This window comes from Brachyhypopomus gauderio, chromosome 15 (genome assembly GCF_052324685.1).
Source record: "Brachyhypopomus gauderio isolate BG-103 chromosome 15, BGAUD_0.2, whole genome shotgun sequence".
Classification (NCBI taxonomy): domain Eukaryota; kingdom Metazoa; phylum Chordata; class Actinopteri; order Gymnotiformes; family Hypopomidae; genus Brachyhypopomus; species Brachyhypopomus gauderio.
In genome coordinates this window covers 12,872,086-12,889,416 of record NC_135225.1, presented here as the reverse complement: position 1 = coordinate 12,889,416, position 17,331 = coordinate 12,872,086, and the positions used below count along the sequence as shown (strand labels likewise).

The 17,331-nt window shown below is 42.7% G+C and overlaps 1 protein-coding gene across 1 annotated transcript; it reads left to right on the top strand.

Moving 5' to 3' along the window:
- Positions 1-4,060: 4,060 nt before the first annotated feature.
- LOC143476857 (putative E3 ubiquitin-protein ligase HERC4) lies at positions 4,061-17,331 on the top strand. The gene is made up of 23 exons (XM_076975245.1): positions 4,061-4,386; positions 5,140-5,290; positions 5,572-5,654; positions 6,557-6,784; positions 7,018-7,109; positions 7,326-7,453; positions 7,701-7,852; positions 8,246-8,301; positions 10,709-10,809; positions 10,914-10,973; positions 11,056-11,158; positions 11,386-11,566; positions 11,680-11,831; positions 12,075-12,206; positions 12,330-12,428; positions 12,634-12,807; positions 12,979-13,119; positions 13,221-13,387; positions 13,609-13,675; positions 13,794-13,864; positions 14,892-15,075; positions 15,171-15,273; positions 16,104-17,331. Exons 1-23 carry the CDS (start codon positions 4,161-4,163, stop codon positions 16,313-16,315), a joined length of 3,063 nt encoding a protein of 1,020 aa, XP_076831360.1. The 5' UTR covers positions 4,061-4,160; the 3' UTR covers positions 16,316-17,331.

The window sequence follows — 17,331 nt, the reverse complement described above, 5'->3', positions numbered from 1 at the left end:
TCCAGTGGCACTGTTACTTTGGTTTTCATTCACAATTCAGATGTGCAAACCTGTTGTAAAACAGAAGATTGAAGCTTAAGTGTGCACACGGGTACATAAGGGGTTTCCACATCAGCTGTCTGGTTCTGCTGTACTTCAAGACACCAAAAAAACCTGCTTCAGCAACACCTGCTCATTTAGCATCAGATCAACAGCTGGAAGCAACACAATGGTAAAATGCCTTGCAAATAAGTGTTTCTGGTGATCCCCAGTGAATCTGCCTAAAGGCATCTTCTGTAGCATGAGAAGTGATTAACCACTACAAAGAGGTCAGCTGCATTGTAACTTGTCAGAATATTTACTAAGCAAATATGGTTAGATAAGCAACCATTCAACACGCCTTTGAACTGGGTTGATATAATGGGTAGCTCTCCGACTCAAGTGTGTAAGTTTTGAATTGCTCCTGTAGTTAAGTTTTAAATCTACAGGAATTGAAATGCCTAATTACAATCATTGAAATACTTGTTGAAAAGAGTCCAGACTTGACATACAAGTTTGTGGACAAATACTTTTTACATGAGCTTGTGAACTTGCATTAGTGATAGTCAAGACAAACACATAGTGTAGGGAGTCCACTCAGCAAGAGTGGGCGTGGCTCTCCACATAAGTGCTGGTGAGGGCAGGACCAGGGCATAATGCACAACAGCCCCTAATCACATGCACTCACCAGGCTGTGTCATCCTCTATAAGAATGCCACTTCCTGATGAGTCAGGCAAGTTCCATAATCCATCCCAGTTACTCTGCTGTTTGTCCACCTCCTCCCCTCCTCTCTTCTCTTCTCCTCTCCTCTCCTCTCCTCTCTCTCTCTCATCTGGACAGAAAGAACTGTGGTGTAAGACTCAGGCACTTCAAGAGGATCAATATGCAGATTAACAGAAAGGAGCGAAGGCAAAAGTTGAACTCAAAAACACAGCAGGGTTAAGGACACAGGCAAATAGGCAACGGGGCTCGACACAAATCACAAAACTCCAGAGCGCAGGGAGGAACCAGGTTGTGTAACAGCAGACAACCATGTTTAGCACACATATACAAAGACACAGCAGCTTTGCTCCTGCTAAGAGGGAGATATATACTGTGTTTAATGGAAAATAACAAGGAGCCGGTGAGAGTGATTAGCAATAGCTACAGTGAGTATTCTGGAGATGAGGACCTCTGGTGGACAAAATGACGAACAATAGGAGCATCCCTGACAAAGAACGCTATTTAGCTGACCACCTGATCTTCAAAGCCAAAATTTTTTTGTGACCATTATGGGAAGAAACAAATCTCTTGTTGTGCTGTTTTTGATCCATTTGTTTGGTCTACCAATTTTGCCAGTTAGTTTCTGTTAGTGTGGTGTATGGTGTGCTTTTCCTCTTTGCTTTCAGGATTTCTTTGAATCCATTTTTTAGGTTTGTCACCTTTGGCCTTTGGGTCACTCAGAAATCATGTGCTCATGTTGAAGCTCATGTAAATGAATGATCACTGAAGAGAGTAATTCAATTGACAGCTCCTCCTCTTGCAGGACAAGATAAAGATCTTCATCCAGGGTCCAAACATCCCCTTCCCTAGGGGAATAGTCACATTCTCATAGGTTAGGACACCTCTGTAAAGGGTGCTTGGTCATGCTTCACCAATGTGTCTTCTCACCAGTTACACTGAAGAACTTAGCTGGAGTTCTCTGTTGATTGAACAATAATTTGGTAACTGAACAAAGCTCCTGCTTCTGCTGGGTTTCAATCTCATGCCCTGTAATTATTAATCCTCTGTCTGCACAGCCCTCTTGGCTTTGACTTTTAAAGATGCAGGCTGTAATGCATTAAACCTTCAGTGTCAGAAACAACCATTTCTGGAGTCACATGTTGAGTAAAGCAATCAGTAGTAACTGCTTATGTGGATCTGTTGAGTTGACAGATATCTATCCAATTAGAATGGGTATCTGTATAAATGAGGGACTTTTTCGTATCCAGGTTACTGCAGAACGCACATCCACCCTTTCCCATACCCTATCTAGGCACTCCCATTGCAATCTGCTACTGGCCGATCAGACATGACTTCACCAAAGTCTTGATGTCTGCATCTAGGTCAGGCCACCAGATAATAATAATAATAATAATAATAATAATAATAATCTTTATTTGTATAGCACCTTTCATACATACATGTAACTCAAAGTGCTTTACAGTATAAATACAAAGAAACATTAAAAGGAGATAAGACAAAAAGACAAAAAGAAAATGTTAAAAGAAATTAAAGATAAAAACATTAAAATAACATAAAAAGTAAAAAAGTAAAGTAAATAAGATAATAAAAAGTAAAGTAAATAAGATAAAACTATTAAGATAGAGTTTCTTAACTAAAAGCGGATCTAAACAGGAATGTTTTGAGACTGCTCTTAAAACTATGCAGGGATCAAATGCCTCTGAGCTCTTCAGGAAGAGAATTCCAGAGCTTTGGGCCATAGTGGCTAAAAGCACCCTCACCAATCTTTAATCGGCTTTTAGGAATCACCAGTAGATTACTATTTGAAGTCCTGAGAGACCTGACTGGAACATATCTAACCATAATTTCACTCAGGTAAAGAGGGGCAAGACCATGAAGACATTTAAAAACCATGACTAGAACCTTTAAATCTATTCTAAAGCTGACAGGTAACCAGTGCAGTGAGTGGAGTGCAGGTGTAATATGATCTCTTTTTCTCCTGCGGGTCAGAACCCTTGCAGCCGCGTTCTGAACTCGCTGTAGGTGCGAAATAGAGCTCTTTGGAAGAGCAGATAGAACAGCGTTACAATAATCTAGCCTTGATGTGATAAATGCATGGACTAACTTCCTGATCCTAACCTACAATACTTCACAGCTACCTAACAAAACACATAGGGCAGTATACACCTACTCACCTAAAGGTGTCTAGATATGTTATCTGTTTCATGGTGATATATATGGCCAAGCCTAATAACTCAAATACTCATAACATGCTCATATGCTCATGAATCGTACTTTTTCTTTAGACAATGAAGTTTTCTCAGTTTCAGTAGTCTTTGTCTCATAGCTTCTTTGGCTCACGTGTACACTTTCTCTCTCTTCAGTATCTTGTCTGACTGGCTGCGGTGGGCACAACCACATTAAGTTCCATATTTACCACAGATTTTACTTCCTTAATATGTAAACATAATATTAAAAAGAGATTAATTTGTCTTTTTTTTTCCTCTACTCACTTCTTAGGTTGAGAGTGTAAGTAGCATGATATTTATTTCAGTCCACCTTTTCCCAGAATTACTAGCCATGGCCTGACCCTTCTGGGTAACACGTGGATTCGTGTTCCAGCTTGGACAGGGGGAAAAAACACCCTACAGCAGGGGTGCTTTTTTTCAGCAGCAGCCTCTGTTGACTCTGTACTGTGGCAAGGACGAAAACCAGATTGAAATTGTTCATACAAAAATAATTTTGGATTAGATGGGAATGGAGTTGAGAAGCAACTATTTTTCACTTTTTTTAAGTAAATGGAATGTCAGAGATTTGACAAAGGTTGTTCAAATTTTTGGTGTCTGAACCAGGTTTGTTATTGAATTGGAGTGATTGCGGCAGTTTTGAAAAGTGCAGGAATGATTCTAGTGATGAGAGATAAACAAATGAGGGCAGGGATGGAAGGAAGGAGAGAGGAGAGAGAGAGGATAGAGGAGAGGAGTGGCAGGATATAACTAGGATTGTAGGTCAAGTTGACATGTGGAAGGCTTAGAATGACAGATACATCTGAATGTCTTTTCTTTTCTGCAGCTGCTATCGCTGCAGCCCGGCTTCACCGCGGTCTAGTTTTCCTGAGAAGTAGGCTACTGGCCTCTGTCTGTCACTGTGGGCTTGAGTCAAAACACTTGTCCTTTAATGTCAACACTCCACACATACGAACACTGCATTTTATTTCAGAATTCAAAACTGTTCTTAAGACTCATTTGTTTAAGCATATTTAATAATATTGATCGGATGACGCAGGAACGCATTGGTCGCGCCCACATGCGCTTAGTTGAAAAGGAGATTCAAATCCGTCGTGTCATGTCAATGCATCACTGCTCGACAATACACTCTAGTGGAGTAGTCTGGTTGCTCTGAGCGCGTTTTTAGTGTGACATCTTTACCGGTTCTCACGATGTTCTGTTGGGGAGATGCATCGAAAGGTCAACTGGGTATACCTTGCAGTAATGGAAACGTTAGCGTGCCAACGTTCGTGAATTTGTTTCCAGAGCAAGTTCTTTATATATCGTGTGGAGAACACCACACTTTATTTCTTATGCTAAGTGGTCGTGTTATGTCTTGTGGACGAAATTCTAAGGGACAACTCGGAAGAGCGAAAATTAAAGACACACAATTGCCAGGTAACATCTGAAATGTTTTTATTAATTTCTCATCGCTCTGTGTATGAGAATTATCTCGTGTGCAACAGCACAAGAATATGCGAGCGCAGTTTTTCCCCGGAGCGAAAAGTTAGGTTTCAGTTTCTTTTCTCCGGTTAGCGGAGAAGATTGGCTCGGGTCCATGTAGGGCTGCATGTTATTAAACGGTTTTTTTTTTCAATATTTATTTTCTATGTTTTTTGTTGACTTGTTGTCAGAAGTATGCTGTCTTTTCATATGTAGATATTTTTGGAGCTGTTGTTGTCATATAGGCTATCCATCAGATAAGAACAATAATAGATCAGATGCAAAGCATTTTGTAAGTCGCTGTGGCAGTCATGGTCCTGTAGGGAACTGGTCTTGTGACCGGAGGGTCGTGGGTTCCATTCCCAGACCTGAGGCCATGACTGAGGTGCCCTTGAGCAAGGCACCTAACCCCAACTACTCCCCGGGCGCCGGGCTAGGGCTGCCCATCGCTCTGGGCACGTGCGATCCACAGCCCCCTAGTAATCACTAGTGTGTGTGTGTTCTAACTGCACACATGGGTTAAAAGCGGAGGACAAATTTCGATTGCGGTGAAAAAAAATCACAATTGACAACCTATGGCACACATAAGAGCCTAAATATAATAATTGCTATAAATTTTGTTAGCATAATTTTTTTTCTTTATTTATTTATTTTTGCTGTTAGCAATTGACAAAAAGGCAAGTTCTCTCTTCATGTTTCTGTTTACAGTTATTGAAGGTCTGGGAGGGGTAGCAGCAATAGCATGTGGTCAGGAACACAGCTTGGCTCTGTGTGAATCAGGGCAGGTCTTCTCCTGGGGAGGAGGTGGGGAAGGCCAACTGGGCACCATCAGTTCTGTGGCAAAATCAACCAAACCAGGGTAAGGGAACTAATCAACATGCCAAACTTCAGGAAGATACTTACAGTATAGCTACTTAAAACTACTTCAAACAGAATCAACCAGACCAGAGTAATGCAACAAGTAAACATTCCAAACAGAATGTGTTTACAAACCCTCTTCTTATGGCTAAAGAGAGAAGTGAACAGGCATTCACTTTGATAGGGCTTAATATCTGAACATGTCTAAATCTCAAGCATCTTTTGAGTTTTGAGATACACTTTTTATTCCCTATTGCTAATTCAGATAGCATTTCTTCACAGACTGATTCAGATACCATCGCCCCTCCCAATACCGGTTGTGCAGGTTGCTTGTGGGAACTTCCATTCTTTGGCTCTTTCAAAAGGTGAGTCCAGAAAAAGCTAGATATTTTGTCAACTAGATACGGCAACCATAAATAATTATATAATGATATATATGCTCAGTAGCACAAAAGATATGTCAATACATCGGATAGAGCAGCGAGTGAGAGTTCATTACTTAGTCCAGAGGGAATGGGGAAACAGGTAATCAAGTGATTCTGATCTTCTTCAGGGTTGGGGCTGCTGGGAAGTGTGGTCCTGGAGACGGGGCTGCATGACAATTATAGAATATTATTTATTATACAGATAGTATGATGCATTCTGCGAACAGATGCAAAGCATTTTGTAAGTTGCTCTTGATAACAGCATCTGCTAAATTCCCAAAATGTAAATGTTATAAGAGAGAATATAATTAATATAACATAATATAATAATAGAATATAATCCCTTAATTAATGGTAAATAGCTATGGCCTTAAGGCAGAGAAGAATGGATAAGGGGGAGGAGACAGCTTTTGTCAGAAATAACAGATAAGTGTGTACAAACACTGGAGACTGTTACACAGGGCCGACGCTTGGGCCACGTGTCCTTGAGAGTGCTGCTCTGAGGAGTGCTTGCACATCATCTATGGAAATCCTTGGTTACTGAAAAGCTAGTCATGCAGTTGAGTTACTAAGTCATATTCCAATTGATACATAACCAAATTCCTGATGTTACATTCTTATTGTGTTGGGGTTTCTCTGTGTGTGTGTGTGTGTGTGTGTGTGTGTGTGTGTGTGTGTGTGTGTGTGTGTGTGTATGTGTGTGTGTGTGTGTGTGTGTGTGTGTGTGTGTGTGTGTTCAATTGAACCTAAGTGAACATTGTAGGTGTCAACTCAGGACTGGACATTTTGCTGTGTATTTATAAAACCACATAACTCAAACACACTCCAAACATGTCTTAAAGGAGGTGAGGTGTTCGCTTGGGGCCAGAATAAGTATGGTCAGCTGGGCCTGGGGCGAGACGTGAGCAGCCAGCCTGTGCCGGCATTGGTACGGGCACTCACTGGTGTCCCAGTCAGTCAGATCGCTGCCGGTGGAGCCCACACGCTGGCCCTCGCTCTCCCGTCTCAGGTCTTCTGCTGTGGAGCTAACGCCGCCGGACAGCTGGGCCTCAAAAGGACAGATGAGAAAGGTACCTTGTGTTCGTCTGGATTTGAGACAAACCCGGCATAAGTGGTCGAGTAACTCGACAGTTCATTGCGAATATGCCTTTGTTGTAGTTGTACGTAAACTAACAGCCAAACTACCAAAAAGCTACAGATGATACCGTATGAGTTGATTGGCTGCTGTACTGTGCTGGTTGCTCTGGTATGCGCCTTTGGCCAGCTTTTTCCATGGGTGCTAATGCAGAGCTTTGTGAAATAGGGCGCTTTTCCATGTGTGTCGTTCCTGCTTTGAGACGCCTGGCAGTAGCTTCCATCAGCTGTGGGGCGGAGCACACTGCTGTCCTCACGAAGGTATGGCAGGAAACACACACAAGGATGAGGAAGCAGGGAGCGCAAAGAAGCAGTTCCTCAATTGAAATGCTCCATTAATTCTCTTTTCTCATTCATAACATTTTCAACATTAAAATACATGCTTTTTTTGTATGTCTACTTGTGCTTTTGATACACTCGTTTAGTCCCCAAATGACCGATTTTATGCAACTCCTACAAGCTGGTTTTGGTTCCTAGGATGGAGAAGTCTATACCTTTGGAGAGGGAGAACATGGTCAGCTTGGTCACAACTCTACTGATAAAGAGCTTCTACCTCGGAAAGTTAAGGGCATTGATGCTCCAGCTAAAGAAGTGACCTGTGGCAGGTAATGGACCAATAAACATACATTTAATCTCTTTCACTTCAGACATTTCATGGAGAACATGGAGCAGTAAATAATTTATTAAAGATTACACGGCTTTTTCGATTTGGTTCTGTGTGGTGCTTTGTCATTATTATATACTAATATATAAAATATATTTATCCACAGAGCTTAGTCTGTTTTCTTATTTTTGTTTGATACAGCATCATCTGACAAACCTAACTAACCTATTGTCAATCCTTGATGACAGCCATCACACCTTGATTCTGATGGAATCCGGCCTCCTCCTGGCCTTTGGGCGTGGGGTCAAAGGTCAGGCGAAGAACGGTAGCATGGAGGATAGTCTGCAGCCTATAGAACTGAAAGGATCCTGGAACAGCTTGACTGCCGACACACATGCAGGTGCAGAAGCTTTTAAAACTTTCTCCAGGCCTGCCCATCCTAAGTCACACATGTTCACTGCGGTCAGCCTACATTTGTATGTCCCTGTGTGCAGAGGTAAAATAACTGACAGGTTGGGAGGTCTTTTACCTTGTAAAGGCTTTTCCTGATTGGTTAATGGTAGGACCATATTACATTGTTTAGTTGGTGATTACAGAGCCCAGGATAATCACAGAGACATTTTGTGTTCTCAGGGCACAATTTTAATTAATCTATTTTAACTAGAGTGTTCAGGATGTTAAGGGCGTTTAGCTGAAGTATTCTTAGGCTTACAGCAGCTTTACTTCATGTTTGTGTTGAATTATTCAATAATTACTGTATTGTTTGAAATTAAATATATTTTGATTCACATAGAAATTAAAATATACTCTGGATGGAATTCGAACTTCCTGTTTTTCCCCCCTCCCAAGGTAAGCATACTGCATGCTCTTAGTTTGTCTGTTAGTACAACTGAAACTGATTCAAGACAACGAGAGAGAAATCCTGGGTTCTGAGCTCCTTATGCTCCTGTACTGAGCTCCTAAAAGAAATCTAAACATAATGCTCATTTTAAACTTTGTTGTATTTAGTATTTTGTCATTAGTGTCATTGTGACGGGCGGGGGTGAGCAACAAAAAGGAAGCGATCACGCCAAGTCTCAGGGAAAAAGGATGGTTTAATAGAAAGTGTGCAAACCTAAAACCCGTGCACTATCTCCAAATTAAGGACCAGCGGTCAACTGGTACAAAGACAAGACATATATAGGCAAACAAACGACCCTCAGGTGAGACGGATCACGGGCTCCGCCCACCTGAGGGACGCACATGACGTCACCAGACAACAACAACAACAGCCGCTGTGGACGGAGGCGGCCGGTAGGGGGGCCGCCTCACCGTGACAGACCCCCCCACCAAGCCGCACTCCCCTCCACTGGGTGTGTGGCACACAGCGGCTGCACACAAAACATGAAGGGGCAGGAAGGCAGAGACAGGCAGGAACACACCTCCTGCCGTCCAGGAGCTGGAACATAAAACACAAAACATTAGGCAGCTCACCTCCCCGGGCGGGACCCTGGACCGACCGGGCCGTTAACAACACAAAACCACGCCCCGGTCGGTCACAGGGCCCTCACCGGCGTTTAGCCAGAGAGCCCCAAGGTGTGCGGACGAGGAGCTACGACTCCTTTGTCGTCCTTAGTGTGTGTGTGGGTGCAGGTTACCTCCCCGAGGCGTGGCTACCTCTCCTCCTGGACCTACCTCCTCCCAGAGCTGACCCCGGCCCTTGGCTAGGGGTCACCCCAGCCTCCTGGGGAGCGAACCCCTCCCAGGGCCCCTCATCGCACGGTGGACTCCTCCACCCAACCCAGGAGCGCCAGAGACCGAGGCCCAGAGCACCCCCGACGCGGGCTAGGGAGCAGCCCCAAGGGCCTCCTGGTCACCCCAGGCAGGAGGGAGGATCTCCATCTCCAGCAGGAGCTTCTCAGACCGGAGCCCCATGGTCCCCAAACATCCGGGGGCCCCATCCCTCTAGGGAGGAGCTCTTCCTGACCAGGCTCCGGTCACCCCACAACACAAGGGGGCTCCTGCCAGGTGGAGACCCCCACAAGGTCCAGGAACACCACAACACCGCCAAGGGGAAGCACCTACACAGAAACACACACACACACACACACACACACACACCCAAACACACACCAACATAGAACACAAATGCGCCTCAGACGCCCTCCGTGCCATACCCAGTGGCACGGGACCACAGCCGGTCCCCCCCCAAACACACATTTAAGGGGAGGAGCATGCGTGGAATTACATGTAACAGCTGACAACACACTAGGACAAAACACACACGCAAATACTAGACAAACAAAAAACGGTGTACAAACAGACAGACGGAACCCATCACATGCGCGCTCTGCTTACACAAACACAGTGACGCGCGCCGCTCAGAGCCGCAGTCGCTCCCCACATTAAACACACGACACACGGGGAGCGAGGCGACAGTGACGAGCGGCAACCGCGTCACACATAAAACATTCAACATAGAACATAACGAGCACGCACACTGGTCCACACGTCCGTCGACACGTACACACATTCAAAACACACACGAGAGTCTACCAGGCAGACACCCTGGTCCTCGCCGTGCCACATACACACAAGCGCACGGCGGAACTCCCGCAACATACAACGGACACGAAGAGCTGTCTCAGGGCAGACTGCCCTGGTCCTCGCCATGCTACACACACACACACACAAAACACAAAAGCACGGCGGAGCTCTTCAAACAAAACACCACGCAGACAAACACTTACCATGAGACATGACCACGAACGAAGGAGAAAGAAAAAGAGACTCGGCGGCTTCCGAAGGGTGGCTGGTCATTCTGTGACGGGCGGGGGTGAGCAACAAAAAGGAAGCGATCACGCCAAGTCTCAGGGAAAAAGGATGGTTTAATAGAAAGTGTGCAAACCTAAAACCCGTGCACTATCTCCAAATTAAGGATATAATGACCAGCGGTCAACTGGTACAAAGACAAGACATATATAGGCAAACAAACGACCCTCAGGTGAGACGGATCACGGGCTCCGCCCACCTGAGGGACGCACATGACATCACCAGACAACAACAACAACAGCCGCTGTGGACGGAGGCGGCCGGTAGGGGGCCGCCTCACCGTGACAGTCATTTTTTTGTACATTTTTACATTGTTATATCTTTGCTTGTAGATGGATCTTCTATATATGATATTAGGTTATGTTATCATTTAATAATTTTTGAAGGCTTATTGAACTGCAGTCATGATTTAATAATAAAAGATGAATTGTTCTGTTCTGTTTAGACCTCTGTTCTTGGGAACCCAATTGGAAAACTAGATCAAGATCAAGTTCAAAGATGGGTTTCCATGTCAGAGAAAGACATTAATATAGAAAAAGCTCAAAGGTGTGGTGCGGCCTTCAAATTTATCAATGCACCCAGCACACCAAATCTGAATGAGTCATGTATCATGATTATATCATGTTTTTCATTATATTATTTTTCCACAGGGAGATTTGCTTGACTTTTTCAACAAGTTCAAATCTCGTCGCCTGTTTCATGAAGGACCGGTAAACCTATCGATTTGTACAGAATACTGAGATAAATTAATGTAACTGTATCCTGTATTTTGACTGTATATTTTTGTGATAGGGGGGCTAGCAGTGAGAGTGTCCCAGGCACCATTAAAGTAGATTTGAATGCTGCCAGCCAGACCTTTGACAAGCTCCTGATGATTCCTTGGATCAAGAAAGCAGTTGAGTTATAAGCCTTATAAGTATAAGTTGTGTCACATTGTATTTGCACAGTACAGTGACAGCTATGCACTGTGGTATACCTGTTGTATGTTTGCCCAAAACATTAAAGCACAATGACCTTTATGAGATGGTAGAGGAAGTTGTGTTAATCTTATATGCATTTGTGAATCTGGGCACAAATGATTCCAATTTGTGTGTTTCTTTAGTTACTATTGTTTTACCCTAGATGAACATTACCCCACTGGTGCACAACCTTGCATACGCTGCACGATTTATGAGGTGGCCGGAGGTCTTCATGCTTCTGCCCACGTGTCCTATTCTTCATGAAGACTGCAGTGTCATTGAGCTGGTGCTGCCGTTAGCTGTAGCCATCACGAACCTCAACGAGTCTGCCATGAAAACCTTACGTAAGATCAGCTGTCTGTATCTCAGACATTCTACCTACAATCACTTTTTACAACAGACTGTACATTTCTGTGTAGGTCTCCATTAGCATCTGTCTTTCTTCTGTATCCTGCAGAGGAACACTGGTCCTCCATAGAACCACCTATGATGACAAAACACATCTGCATGTGGAAACAGGCCCTTGCCTTTCTCCTGAAGTCCAGGGTGTGGATCAACTTTGTCCCTGGTTTGATTGCTCTTTTGAAAGTTCTCAAGTACCTTTACAAGGTCAGTATGAAGTTCTGGTCAGCATTCATAAAATACAGCCATTAGATAAACATACAATAGTACAGCATATTCTGATCTAATCTTGTGCCAGTGCTTTCAAGAGAGCAGTTTCATGCTGCAAGTCTTTTGTATTTACTTTGTTGTTTTTAAGCATTGCAATCAAACTACAGATAGTGGCTTCAACTGTGAAGACAGGAATACTACAACAGCAGGTTGACCTTAATCCATGTGTTCATTTCAAAGGCCAACAAAAGAGGTCAGAAACAGAGGAAGGTTCCACTCAGTGAGTTTTACATCGAAGAAATCGGCAGCACCCCTCAACTACTCCTCAACGATTTCCGTCTGTGGTGTCAGATTAAGAATGGACAAGTGCAGGTAATACAGCGCAGAGTTTAGAGGGGAACGAACACACAATATTTGAATTGAGTCAGAGTATAAGCTGATGTAGATTTTATTTATTGTGTTGTCTTATATTTGCCTCTTTCGTATGTTTGAGAGCATGAAGACGGGGAGTGTGCAGTTTTCTGTTGTTACCCATTCCTCCTGGACCTGCAGAGCAAAATCAGCATTTTCAATTTCGTTGCTAACTTGAGCATGGTATTCTTCTAATTACACAATGAACATAATGTGTCCATCTATGAGGATTTAGTCATTAACTACTTTGTTCAGTTACATGTGTCAAAATGATCCTGACTATAGCAGACATACAGATTCCACATGTATCATATTAAGATATTAACCTACATTCCTCAATGTATTTTTAGTAAACCACGGAGATACATTAACTAAATGTGTGTTTCAGGAGATACATCACTTGATCCACAATATGAGCGCTGGTGGGTTTCACCATCATAAGTTCACTGGAGAAACGCCCACACCCATGATTCAGCTGAAGCTGAGACGTACAGCACTGCTGGAGGACACGTTCAGACAGCTGTCCTCCACAGACCATGACAACTTCGGGAAACAGCTGGTGGTGAGATAATTGGTTAAAGGAGTACTTCCTCCAAAGACTGTTGAAAGCAGGGCTGGGTTTTTACTGTTTGTTCTTTCACACTGAGGCAATGAATGGAGTTGTGAATGGAGTTGCGAAATTGAGTTGTTCTGTGAGGTCTGCATATTGCTGTGCCTTGTGTGCTATTCTCAGGTGCAGTTTGCTGAGGATTCCAAACTGACAGAAGTCAACAAAAAAGATTTCTTCCTCCATGCCTTTACTGAGCTGTTAGACCCTGATTCTGGGATATTCATGTACAACGATACCCACACAATGGTCTGGTTTCCTGTCAAGGTACAAAGTCATTTTTTTGATTCTTGAAATAAACCACGTCCTCAATCTGTTCTACAGTCCTAGTGATCCTTGTAGAAAACTGTGCTGTTTGAATCTTTCAGCCAAAGGTTGAGTCAAAGAGGTACTTCCTGCTGGGGATCCTATGTGGCATGGCCCTTTACAACGGAACTATAGTGCATTTACCTTTTCCTCTGGCCATGTTTAAGAAGCTGGTGAACATGAAGCCCAATCTGGAAGATGTAATCGAGTTCAGCCCTGTGCTGGGCGGGTAAGGCACTCCGACGTGACCAGGTCCACGAGAGGATGATATAAACTTGCTTACCTAATTATTACTTGCTCACCAAATTTCATTTGCAGATCATTAGTTAATTTGTTAACTGAGACAGTAGAGCCCTGAACGATCTGTGACAAGATTATAGCAAAGCTCTGTTATTTTTTCCTTCTTTCTAGTAAGTGAACAAATTATTTCCAATGTACTGTGTTTGTCAGGAGTCTGCGATACCTTCTGCAGGACTACACTGATGATGACGTTGAGAATATGGAGATCACTTTCCATGTATGAGACAGCCTGATCAAGTTACACACAACAGCTGGTTAAACATTTGATATTTGTTAATTTCACCCTGAATCACATCTAGAAAGGTATGATACACTTGAGGCATTTCTTCCCTCAGGTTAACTGGGATGGAACAGATGTGGAGTTGGATCCTCGGGAAAAAGGAAAACTGGTGACCAGTGCTAACAAGTAAATTGTGCTTTTTGCATAGCTGCAACAAAGGATCATGGCCATGATAAAACACGTGCCACATAGAGCTCCGCCTGCCCCTCTGTTAGCTGTCACTCCAGTCCAGCCCCATGTGCTAGTGTTTTCCTTACCTGTTTATCCCGCCCTGTTTCCATGGTTTCCCTTGGTTTGTCACACCCCTTCCTCAACGTTTCCACCTGTGTCTTGTTTCCTTTTCTTGTGTCAGTGTATTTAAACCCTGTTGTTTATCTCCATGTTGGCCGTTATTTTCCTGTCCCTATGTTCCCCGTTCGCTTCTTGCCTTTTCCCCCTGCAGTTTCAGTTTCATGTCATTGCTACTTCGTTTGTGGTATGTTCCTCCTTGTCTCCCCTTTCATCCGTTGTTTGATTCTAGGTCTACTTAGTTTGTTCTCAGTTACTGTCGCCCTAACCCTCCCCGTGTGAAGTGTTCTATTTGGTGTTTGTTCTATTCCTGGTTGTGATGTGTCTTTCTGTGAACATTGGTTGGTGTATAGTATCGCTACTGTTTCGCTCCGTGCATTCTCGTTGGTTGGTGTATTGTAATCACTACTGTTTTGCTTTGTGTATTCTTGTTAATTGGTGTTTTAGGTTTATATGTCAGTCTTCTCTTGGTATTGTCTTTGTAATACCCTCTATCGTATTGATCTTCTTTATTTGTCTGGTGTATTTCTGTGTATCTTTGTTACCCTGTGTTAGTTTAGTGAGCTCTTGTTTTATGCACATGATCCGTACACTTGAAATGCTGTCTAGTTTCATTTATTCTCTTTAGCCCCTTTAATAAACTCCTCCTTCCTGCATTTGCGTCTCGCCCTCTCCGTCGATTAAAACGTTACAACACGTTTCAGTTAGGGCTGCGCTATACCTAATTAGGAGTTTAGTATTTAATCAGGTCCATGACCTGTTGCCAAATCTACTACCTGTGTTTACACAGTATTCATGTATTAATGTGTGTATTGTGTTGGCCAGATTTTTTTTTTGTGTGTGTGTACATTATTTATTTCAACAGAAAGGAGTTTGTGGATGCCTATGTGGATTACATCCTGAACAAGTCAGTGGAGAAGGTGTTTGAGGAGTTCAGGAGGGGCTTCTACAAAGTGTGTGACCAGAATGTGGTGGAGTTTTTCCAGCCGGAGGAGCTGAGAGGAGTGATGGTGGGCACGGAGGAGTACGACTGGGACACATTCAAGAAGGTGGGAAATACTCACGTGTGCTTAACACAGTGGGAGAATGATATGAAGGCCTCTTGGGTATGTTGAAATCTCAATTACTGTGTTGTTGAATGTAGAACACAGTTTGTTCTGGACTATACCACGAGAGACACCCCACCATCATTGCTTTCTGGGAGGTGTTTGAAGAGCTGACGGACAAACAAAAGAAAGCCTTCCTCTGTGAGTCTTAGTCTGTGTGCATTTTGGAAACTTAGTGTGATACAGTAATTGGGCCCTGCACAAGCAGTATTAATGCAGTCATTAAAAGGAGAGTTCACCTTATTTAGCATTATATGCCTTCTAAGTATTTAGTGGACAGTTTCAAGGCACCTCAGTTTTTACATGAACTGCTGAAATACATTCTTAAAAGCTAATTCCAATAAAATTGCCCTTAACAGAAAAGTGTGAAAATAAATGCTTACTTTTGCTCTTGATGGAAAATTCCCCAACCAAGATGAAGCCCACGTTGCTGATAGCCAAATGAATAACAGCAACACCAGTAACTAAAATAAATGCTGCCTGCAAGTCTGTTTTCCTATTTTTGGACCAATCAAAAACTGGAGTAGTTTTTCCCACTTATATAATCCCAAAACTTTGAAAATAACAAGAAAATGTTGAATGTAAATCCAGAATTGTTGGGTTGTTGTTTTGTCTTATTTTCGTAAAAGATATGTTTAGAGGGAATGAAAACTAACAAAACAATTTGCATATAGTGAGGAAAATCAGATTATAAAATAAAACAAATAATGTTGAAACTGTATGTAGCCTACTGATTCAAAAACAATGGCCATCTAACAGTTATAAAATGTAATTTAGGTCAGTTCTCCACTTTAATCAGCAAAATGTGAGTGTTGACATTTAGTCCTGTCTTTGAAGCTGGCAGAGACCTATGTAGCTATACAATGACCTACAGTAGTCAATGCTGAGACCAGTTAGCTGACCTTGACTTATTCTGTAGGCTACTGCCATTTAAAGCACTCTTGTTCTCTCCCCATCTTCAATGTGTCCAGTGTTTCTGACGGGCTGCGAGCGCGTACCCATCCAAGGAATGGCGCACGTCAAGATGACCGTGTCTGGTCTACTCAACTCTACGCAGGATCACCTTCCTGAGTCACTCACCTGTCACTCCATCCTGATGCTCCCTGAGTATGACAGCAGGCGCAAGCTGGAGACCAAGCTTGTCATGGCGTTGAATCACAACAGAGGCTTTTGGAAGGAATAGATGCTTGCTGGTAAACTGAATAGCGATCAGTGAAGTCTTAGGAAAATATTTTGTTATATTATGCTGTATAACCGTTACAGAGTTGTTAATAGATGCTTTATTATTGTAAAAGGGACATTTTCATAGGGCCCATATAGTCACGTGAGGTGTGTAACCGAAAGCGTCGGAGAGTAGCCGCAACGTTCTCTCACTGCACTGCTTGTGTAGAATAGGTTTTGCACATCCAGGCGTTCACTTAAATTGTGTATTGGTTTAAGACATCTTAACATTTGTGCTTGTACCAGACTTGATTATTATAGACTTAAGTTTGCTAACTGATTGCTGAAGTCGTTCTCTTTCCTTTGTTTTGTTAATTTCCTCTAAACATATTTTAAGAAGTAAACAGTTTTCACTCTTACGTTTTCTGTATTTATAAGGAATTTTCTTTTTCTCTAATCTTCAAATGATCGTGTTCTTTCAGAAACACATTAAAAGTTTGACTATTACACTGCGTTTTGCCTATGAACCCGAGAGCTAACTCGTTACCAAGAAGGGCCACCTTCCTGTGTTTAATATCTCCACAACTCACACTTATGTCGCAATAGATCAGGGGTGTCAAACTCATTTACACCGCTGGCCACATCAGCATATTCGTTGCCCACATTTATAAATGTAACTACTCCTTAATGTTAAATAACTCAGAATTTATTACTTATTCAAGTTAGAAGTATTACATATATATTTGCATAGATGTAAAAAATAAGTTTGCTTGTTGCACGAGGCTGAAGTTGGTTACTTATTCGCAGTTTGAGATTCGTTTGGTTACTTATTCGCAGCTCCGTATTCGGCGGCTGAAGTTGGTTACTTATTCAAAAAGGGTATGTTCACGATGCGTGTTTGCTGCGTACTTTGTTTAAAAGCGATAGATTAAACGTTACATTAAACGAGCGTAGGAGCAGACATTTAAGAGGTTATTGTTTCCCATACTGATTTTGTGAATGTAAAAAATAAAAATATAATGAAAGCATTTCATTTGT

Bases quoted from the DNA above. Each gene is read 5' to 3' on its own strand.
- LOC143476857 (XM_076975245.1), top strand. From the start codon at position 4,161: ATGTTCTGTTGGGGAGATGCATCGAAAGGTCAACTGGGTATACCTTGC. The intron at 12,207-12,329 runs GTAATACAGCGC...TATGTTTGAGAG, and splicing joins TTAAGAATGGACAAGTGCAG to CATGAAGACGGGGAGTGTGC. The intron at 12,808-12,978 runs GTGAGATAATTG...TGCTATTCTCAG, and splicing joins ACTTCGGGAAACAGCTGGTG to GTGCAGTTTGCTGAGGATTC.